The 9,850-nt window shown below is 43.5% G+C and overlaps 1 protein-coding gene across 2 annotated transcripts in view; it reads right to left on the bottom strand.

Moving 5' to 3' along the window:
- Positions 1–2,526: 2,526 nt before the first annotated feature.
- Positions 2,527–9,850, bottom strand: part of CFAP46 (cilia and flagella associated protein 46) — a 328,406-nt gene continuing 321,082 nt past the window's right edge. For both annotated transcript variants that reach the window (XM_077455243.1, XM_077455242.1), the window contains 2 exons: positions 6,424–6,507; positions 2,527–2,699 (listed from right to left, as the gene is read on the bottom strand). In XM_077455243.1, the coding sequence (XP_077311369.1) occupies positions 2,575–2,699; positions 6,424–6,507 (209 nt within the window). In that variant the 3' untranslated portion in view covers positions 2,527–2,574. The remainder of the gene's footprint in view (positions 2,700–6,423; positions 6,508–9,850) is intronic.

The following is a 9,850-nucleotide window of genomic DNA, read 5'->3' as shown; positions in this document are numbered from 1 at the left end:
TGATTATGAAATTTGGAACAGTAAGCATATACAAATAAGAAATTCACATAAAATAATTTTAGGTAAACTTTGTAATAAGAACTCAGTAATGCACTACAGTCTCCAAAAAACAATAATTTATAATTGATAGAATAGGATACGGAGAGGTACAGTAATGTAAGTTACACTATATTGTCAAAAGTACTGGGACACCTGCCTTTACACGCACATGAACTTTAATGGCATCCCAGTCTTAGGCAATAGGGCTCAATATTGAGTTGGCCCATCCTTTGTAGCTATAACAGCTTCAACTCTTCTAGAAAGGCTGTCCACAAGATTTATGAGTGTGTCTATGGGAATGTTTGACCATTCTTCCAGAAGCGCATTTGCGAAGCAAGGCACTGATGTTGGACGACAAGGCCTGGTTCGCAGTCTCGGCTCTAATTCATCCCAAAGTTGTTCTATCGGGTTGAGGTGCAGGCCAGTCAAGTTCCTCCACCCCAAACTCGTTCATCCATGTCTTTATGGACCTTGCTTTGTGCACTGGTCCAAATCATTTGGTGGAGGGGGGATTAGGGTGTGGGGTTGTTTTTCAGGGGTTGGGCTTGGTACCTTAGTTGCAGTGAAGGGAACTCTTAAGGCGTCACCATACCAAGAAATTTTGATCCTCCCAACTTTGTGGAACAGTTTGGGGATGGCACCTTCCTGTTCCAACATGACTGAGCACCAGTGCACCAAATGATTTGGACCAGTGCACAAAGCAAGGTCCATAAAGACATGGATAAGTGAGTTTGGGGTGGAGGAACTTGACTGACCTCAACCTGAAAGAACACCTTTGGGATGAATTAGAGCAGAGAATGCGAGCCAAGCCTTCTCGTCCAACATCAGTGCCTGACTTTGAAAATGCGCTTTTGGAAAAGTGGCCAAGCATTCCCATAGACACACTCCTAAACCTTGTGGACAGCCTTCCCAGAAGAGTTGAAGCTGTGATAGCTGTAAAGGGTGGGCCAACTCAATATTGAACCCTATGGACTAAGATTTGGATGCCATTAAAGTTCATGTACATGTAAAGGCAGGTGTCCCAATATTTTTTACAGTATAGTGTATATAAATCTACAGGTTAGATATAAAAGGCATGCAAGATAAAAAAATATATAAAAATTACTTTTGGGAATTGTTAAATTATCAGTGTTACACTACCAACACAAAATAAAGGGAGGTAAGAGGGGACAGAAAGATAGAAGTAATGAGGGTATAAGAGGAAAGAATAGAGACAATAAGGAGATGAGATATTATTGGGGAGTAACAGAGAGGCCAGGTACTGTTCCTGGTCTTAACCATAGTGAATGCTGAACATGGAGAGGGAAGTGAATTGAAAAGGGGATGAGAAAGGAAAGATGAGGGGTGGAAACAAGTAAGGACAGAGGTGAGATGAAGGGAGAAAAGAAAAATAGAGAGAACAGAAAAGCATTGGGGGGGGGGGGGGGGCAGTAGAGTGAAGTGGTGGAAAAGGAACAAGAAAGTAAAAAAGTATAGAAGGGAAGCAGAGAAAAGAATGAAGGTGGGTGGGGGCGGAAGGGAACGGGAGGAGAGGGAAAGGGAAGGAACAGGAGAAGACAGAGGGTAGGAGAGGGAAGGAGTATATATTAAATAATAAATAATGCAGATAAGAATAGAGGAGAGGGAAATAAAAGGGAGAAGAGCAGAGAGTGAAAAGGGGAGGGAGTAGGAAAGGATAGCGGGAGGGAAAAGAAAACAATAGAGTGGATGGTAGGGATGGAGAGGGTACTGGGGAGAATCAAGGGGAGAGGGGAAGAGAAGGGAAAGAGAAGATAAGGAGAGGGGGGGGGGGGGAGACGGTTGGGAACAGAATAGAATGGAGAGGAGGTTAGAGGAGTCTAGGGAAAGAACAGGAAGAGATGAGAGGAGAAGTAATAGGAGAGGATAAAGTGAAGGGATGTGGAGAAGAGGGAAGGGGTAACAAATAAGGGTAACAGGGAAGAGAGGTGGAGGAGAGGGAAGAGGAGGAACCAGGGCAGGTCAGAGTGGCAAGAAGGAGAGGGAACAGGAAAGGATGGCGGAAGAAGGGAATGGGAGGAGAGGGGAGGCTGCTGGCCTTAAACTTAGTAAAAATAATTAAGCTGTAGCTAAGTGCAATAGCTATTCTTTCAATTGAATTAAAACATCATGGTTTAAATCTTGAAAGCATTCTTCTACTGACACATTTCCACTTATAAACATATAATGTGGTTTGTGACTGATTCTCACAGATAAAACAGTTATTTGGCCTAAGGCCACTGTGTTCTCTTGCAATTAATATCCCATATATAGCCTTGGTGTATTGTCACAAACAATACTTGCTGAAAAAGAAAATAGTTATTGAACTTGCCCAAATTAAGATTGCTTGTATAAATACAAGGAAAATGTGTGAAATGAAGGTTGGGAAGCACTGTGGACATCACAGCGATGTAAAGAAGAAGGTTTCTTTGTCTTCAATGATGGACAAGAGAACTATAATTTGCCTTTGTCAATAATACAAGATTGGTGTCAAGTATAACCAAATTAGTGTTTATTGGATTGTCACTGACAAAAGTCTCACATAACCACCATATTAGGCAGGCCATACAGCGTATAGTTAAAAAAGGACGAGTCTGCATCAGGTAATGATGGATTGCTTGGACTTGTTAGCTGACTGCGTTCTTCTTTGGAGACCTCTCCTTCTGTGGAAACATATAAAAGACAAACTTGTATTTTCCTTCTGCCACACAAAAGAAAGGAACACTTTTATAGATAAATACCACAACTGTAAAGAGATGTAGAGTCATTCCATCCAGTAACGATGAGGTCAGAAAAATTGAAGCCAGAGAACAATTTGCTGAAAGCTTCCATGGTCTAACTTACAAGCTGCATACTAGTTCCAAGGGAGGCAGTCACCGCCCTGAGATAATAACCGTAATACTGAGCAGATACCTCACTGCCCTGTTATTGGCAAGCGGCTTGTGATTTAGTTAATGGCATCACAAAATGAATAAGCTTGAAGACAGGTTGCCTTTAAAGCCCAACTCTAGGTTTGGCAGACCCTCAATAACGGAACGTGACCAAACTCTTTGGAACACATTTCTGCATTCCTTTTTATAAAACATTTTTTTATATGTACCTTTTTGGAGCTCTGTTTGGTTTGGTCACATGATATGGGTTCTCTTTTTCCTATGGAGGACATTCCAGCAATGTCCTCTGCATCATTCCCTTGTGAGTCCGTGATGGCTTGATGACACAGCCAGAGAGGGTTGACAACTTGGTCTCACAGGAAGTGGGTTGAATGACTTGGGTGTCATAGGCTAAACCCACCTTTTACATAATAGTAATAAATGCACAATAATATTTACAAAACCTGTGCATTTATTATTGGAAATAAACCTGCAAATAATTGCAACTGTGATTAGCTGATCGCAGGCACAATGCCAGGCTCCTGCAGATTCTTCTACCAGTTCTTTGTCTGTAATAAACTACAGCCTTTCAGTTGGAGAACTTGTTTACACACAACACAAATCCCTATGCTGTCAGAGGAGAGCAGCCATGTTGTTTGTTCCTAGTAACAGCAAAATGTCTTCTCTATTACTCAGTCCTATCTCTATACAGTTAGAACACACTGAGGGAACACACATTTACCGTATATACTCGAGTATAAGCCGAGATTTTCAGCCTCTTTTTTGAGGCTGAAAGTGCCCCCCTCGGCTTATACTCGAGTCATCGCTGTCTGCCCGCTCGATCAGCGTGTCGAGCAGACAGACAGCGGCCATTCTAGAATTCAAAAGCCGCGCCTCCGGCTCCGCCTTCGCCTGTGATAGGCGGAACACTGAATTTCCCAGCAGCCTGTGTTCCGCCTATCACGGGCATCGTCTCATCCTCGTACTACGGACGAGGATGAGACGATGCCCGTGATAGGCGGAACACAGGCTGCTGGGAAATTGAGTGTTCCGCCTATCACGGACATCCGATAGGCGGAACAGCAGTCAGTGGGAAATTGAGTGTTCCGCCTATCACCGACGGAGGCGCGGCTTTTGAATCCTAGAATGGCCGCCGACGAAGAGCTGAAGGACGGAGGCTCGGCTCGGGACGGGACGGGCCGGGCCGGGCCGGGACGGGACGCAGGCTGGACGGGACGCAGGCTGGACGGGACGCAGGCTGGACGGACACAGGCAGGCTGGACACAGGTAGGCTGCACGGACACACACACACACACACACACACACACACACACACACACACACACGGATGCATGGACACACACACACACACACACACACGGATGCATGGACACACACACACACACACACGGATGCATGGACACACACACAGGGATGGATGGACCCACAGGGATGGACGGACACACAGGGATGGACAGGCATGTCTCACCCTCGGCTTATACACGAGTCAATAATTTTTTCCAGTTTTTTGGGGGTAAATTGGGGGCCTCGGCTTATATTCGGGTCGGCCTATACTCGAGTATATACGGTAACCCCTTGATCATCCCCTAGTGTTAACCCCTTCCCTGCCAGTGTAATTTACACAGTAATCAGTGCTTTTTATAGCACTGATTGCTGTATAAATGTCAATGGTCCCAAAAATGTGTCAAAAGTGTACGATCTCTCCGCCTCAATGTCGCAATACTGCTAAAAATCACAGATCACCACCATTACTAGTAAAATAAATAATAATAATAAAAATGCCTTAAAAATTTCATAAATCTTTCCCATAGTTTGTAGACGCTATACCTTTTGCTCAAGCCAATCAATATACACTTACTGTGATTTTTTTTTTTACCAAAAATATGTAGAAGAATATATATTGACTTAAACTGATGAAGAAATTAGTTTTTTAAAAAAACATTTTTGGGGATATTTATTATAGCAAAAAGTAAAAAATATTGTTTTGTTTTTCAAAATTGTCGTTCTTTTTTTGTGTATAGCACAAAAAATAAAAACCGCAGAGGTGATCACATAGCACAAAAGAAATCTCTATTTGTGGCAAAAAGGGACCCAAATTTAGTTTGGGTACAGCATTGCATGACTGCACAATTACCAGTTAAAGCTACGCAGTGCCAATCTGTAAAAAGTGCTCTGGTCAGGAGGAAGGGGGTAAAACCTTATGGGGTTGAAGTGGTTATGGCTGTGGTGGCCGGCTTCCCGGCCCGCTGCTTAGCAACCATCTATTTGTGAAAAAACTGCCTGGGGGTCCCCTGACCCTCAGGCTATTTTTTGACAAATACTGCATGTGATACCGCAAGCTAAACCCTGGTAATTATCGCATGCTTTTTAACGCTCTGGTCTGTTTGTGAATTGGACTTTAGAGCTTTTTGTGTGGAATTTTCTGGCATTTTTCAGTAAATATTTTTTATTTTTTTTGTAAATTGGACAAGAGGCCTCATGCACACTGGGCTTATAATAAAAAAACACTTTTCATGTGTTTGGCATTTTTTTTAACCCATAAAAGCACTGCTATATAAGCCTATGTGTCCATGCCCACATTTACAGGTGTATTAGAAGAGAAGTGTTTACAAAGACAAATACTTTGGCTTTGGTGAAATATCAGGACAGAGAAAAGGACAGAGGATATAAATTCCTAACTCCCTGCTGGCCGAGGCGCTGTACAGAAGCACCTGTGGTACCCCCTCATTGGCGACCCTGGATAGTTGCTATTAAGTTAGAAAGGAAACATCTTCATTCACAGGTAGAGTGGATGGAAGCCAGATAATATGCTGGGTACAGTACTCTAAGCCCTTGTACACATGGTCGGAGAATCCGTCGGAATGTGTCCTATCGGACCGTGTCGTCGGATAATCCGACTGTGTGTGGTATGCATCGGATTGATTCTGTCGGAATATCCGTCGGACCCAATTTTCCAACATGTTGGAAATATTTCCCGACCAACTGGGCCGGTCGGACATACTCCGATCATGTGTAGAGAATTTTGATCGGACCAAGTGCCACGCATGCTCAGATCAAATTCCTACATCAAAGCTATTGGCTACTAGCCTGAATGTAGTCCCATCGTAACGAAATTACGTCATCACGTTCTGAAAGATCGGATTTTTCGCCAACTTTGTCCGACCGTGTGTATGCAACAGTTTCAGACAAGATCCGACGGACAAAATCCGACGGATTTGGTTGTGGAAATCTCCGATCGTGTGTACAGGGGCTAAGACTGGGGAAGTACAGGCAGGAGTGATCACGATAAATTCCCTCCACCCAAAGCTTTGAAGCTCTTGTGAAGTTCTTTGATCCTACAGACCAGTAATATACTGTATCCTTCATGAAAAGGCTGTGCATAATACATTATAGAAACAAACATATACAATATGAATGAGTGAAACTGTCCTGAAATGTACTCATACTGTGAATCACACCCAGCAGAACACAATACCTGATTTAAAGTAATACATACCTGTCACAGTGACTTCTGAGCAACTCTTGAGTTTTCGCTGGCCATGTACAGTCTGCCCACTGGTCTTGCCAAGTGCTAGTAGATCTGTAATATTAAATAACAGAATGCTATATGAAAAATATGATCATCAAACAATCTAAATGACAGAAGCAATGAAACATTTTGTTTATGTTGCCGCTTGATTTGATCAAAGAAAGTAGCAGAGGAAAAGACAGAAAGCATTGTTCTAAGTTTGGCATGTTGTATTATTCCCACATACACACTCCACTCATTATCCATTGCCGAATTTCTAACATCTGCTCTTCAGACTGCTACAGGAGTACATTATCCAATTATCCCCAGAGTCAAAGGCACATACTGTAACAAATTCCCAGGTGGATCATTGTAAATTCCAGAATGGCAAATCTATGCAATATATACTACAGGAAAAACACAGCTATAAGCAGGGCTTTTTTATTTCTAAGAAAATACATAACCTTCTGAATCACCCCTTGTCTTTGCTCCTTACCCAACTCCGAGCACTGTCCCTTGTACACCCAGTATCACTACTTTTAGAGAAAACAGAGACAAGTATCATTTTGTAATGCTAGACAATTTGTATGGAATGTAATAATGACAACAAGAAAAGTAGTAAAATAGTTTCCCCTGGCCAGCAAAAATAGACCTTGCCCAGCAACAATAGACCCCCTGAAACAAAATATCCCCACAGCAACAATAAATCCACCCCAGGAACAAAGGAACAATAGATCCTTGCCAGTAACAACATATCTTCCAGCAGCCAACACACTAGATCCCTCCCCAACAGTAGATCACTTCCAGCAACAATCAGACACCCCCCCCCGCGACATAAGACCTCCTTAACAACAATAGACACCTCCCTCCCTCGAAAATATCTGCAGGTACATAACCTTCTGAGTCACCTCTTGTCTTTGCTCCCTACCCAACTCTGAGCACTGTCCCTTGTACACCCAGTATCACTACTTTTAGAGAAAACAGAAACAAGTATAATTTTTAATGCTATGTAATACTAGGCAATTTGTATGGAATGTGTTAATGACAACAAGAAAAGTAGTATAATAGTTTCCCTGGCCAGCAAAAATAGACCTTGCCCAGAAACAATAGACTCCCTGAAACAAATGATCTCCACAGCAACAATAAATCCACTCCAGGAACAATAGACCCTTGCTAGCAACAACATATCTCCCAGTAGCCAACACACTAGATCCCTCCCTCAACAGTAGATCACTTCCAGCAACAATCAGCCCGCCCCCCGTGACATAAGACCCCCTTAACAACAATAGACCCCTCCCTCGATAATAGATACCCCCAGAAACAATAAACCTCCCAGCAGCCAGCATCAATAGACCCTCCAGCATACCTCAGCACCCTTTGTCATTGCATACATTCAATGCTGGACGTGCTGGCACTGTGTTCCCCCACATTCCCCCTGAAAAAAAGCCCTGGCTAGAAGGTCCAGTTTAAAGCAAGCATATGCTGTAATAGAACAATGTAAAACCCAGGTGTCCAAAGCACAGCCTGCTGGCCTTAAGCTGTTGGGCACCAGTCTGGCAGCAGATTGGCAGTGGGGTCTTGGGATCTTGAACACTCTGTGTTCCAGCACTTACAACTGAAAGAAAGACTGTACGGTGGGTGGAGCCATCTCAGGTCAAATAACGTTCTGGCCTGGAGAGAGTGGTGCAGGAGCATGTGATTAGGTAAGTGAACACCAATGGAGGGTGGAGGGAGGGGGAGTTCACTGAAGCCCACAACATAATGGGTACTCTGGTGGCATGAGCAAAAAAGGGTTAGTATTCCATCTCCTATTTTGCCGATATAGCTGAATCTGATTTTTATGATATGGAGCTTTTAAGTCGCAGGTAAATGTCAGCAAACTAAAGTTGGCCAAAGAGTTTGGAGGGTGGCCTTAGGGCAAATAAATGCCAGAGCACTGCTTTACAGGCAGCTAGAAAGCAGGTTATCATGGAGTGGAGGGACAATAGCATTTGATGCAGGATTTCTAACCAGTCAGGTTGTTTTCCTCTAAATCTCATCAATGGTCACCCACAAGCCAAGCCTAATGTTATTTTTGAACAGAGTGGGCAATCTCATGTCTATGGATAGTTGAACATTTGACAAATACTGCAGGTTAAAATGGAATTTTAGTCAGAAAATTCAGTCCTCATAGAGTACATCAGGCTGGCCCCTTTTGCAGGTATAGCTATGTAAAATATTAAAGATAAGTGCCAATACTGTTTAAAATCGGTTATGCACCGTCTCACCCTGCCCTGCACATGCTCAGTTGCTCTCTATTTTTGGCACTGTGGTTAAAATCAGTAAGTCATTAGAGGATGATCTGCTGACAGCCCTGCTACTGACCAAAGTGGAAGGGGAGGAAGCATCAGGAATTACACAGATTAGAGAGCGAGAGAAAATCAGGAAACGTAACATACTGCACTTAGGAAGCACCTTTCTCTGCATACCTTTGTCTATCCAGAGCCAGCTATTCTCCTGTAAATGCTGCTCGAGTACTTGTCAGCTTGCTATCCTACTATCTTAGATGATCCTGAATGTAAATAGTAAGGATGGGCTCAGGCGTGTTCGCAACGCCACATGCCGACAGGAAGCTGACACTCCACAGAACTAATCCCAGGTAGTGAGACATTTCCTGATCCGTGCAGCCACGGATCGGGAAATGTCTCACTGTCTGTGACTAGTGCTGAACCCCTTGGTCTGCTGGGAGAGCCTATATATGTGGGTGGAGTCAGGTGATCTAGGGTATGTGCAACCTGGACAGCTGTCTGGGTGGTTGTGTGTCGTATTGCCCAGGCTGCTAGGCCAGAGATTGGGCATAACCCAGGCACATCTGGCTGCTAGGCTTTCTGAAAGCCTATCCAGAAGCAAGAGAGCAGCGCAGGGTTGGGATTGCGGCTTGCAGTCCAACCATATATAGCACCTGGAGGACCCTTCTAGCAGAAGCATTCCTACTTGCCATTCTCCATGTCCTGAAATGAAGCACCTTGGATTGCTGCACTGCTAACCGTCTCCTCTTAGTTGGACTTGTACTGTATTTATATGAACTCAAATCAACTCATACATTGATGAGCCTGTTTACTCTGTAAGCCTTGAGTGTTTTGAATCATTGCCTTTTAATAAAATTGCTGATATACGGAACTTAGAAGCACCTTTCTCTGCATATCTTTGTCTATCCAGATCCTGCTTCTCTCCTGTAAGTCCTGCTGGAGTGCCTGTTGCTATCCTGCTATCTTGGATGATCCGAAATATATATAGCACCTGTAGGACCCTTCTAGCAGAAGCGCTCCTACATACCATTCTCCAAGGTGATAGGATAAACTCTGCTGCCAGGGAGGCACAAAAAATGTAAAACATACGAAGCTAGTGGCTTATCTTATCTCCCTGATATTCTCAG

The sequence above is a fragment of the Lithobates pipiens genome, unplaced genomic scaffold (assembly GCF_037356315.1).
Source record: "Lithobates pipiens isolate NorthernLeopardFrog02 unplaced genomic scaffold, aLitPip1_a1.2 Scaffold_25, whole genome shotgun sequence".
Classification (NCBI taxonomy): domain Eukaryota; kingdom Metazoa; phylum Chordata; class Amphibia; order Anura; family Ranidae; genus Lithobates; species Lithobates pipiens.
Note: the sequence above shows the minus strand (reverse complement) of the source record. Positions and strands in the feature narration are given on the sequence as shown.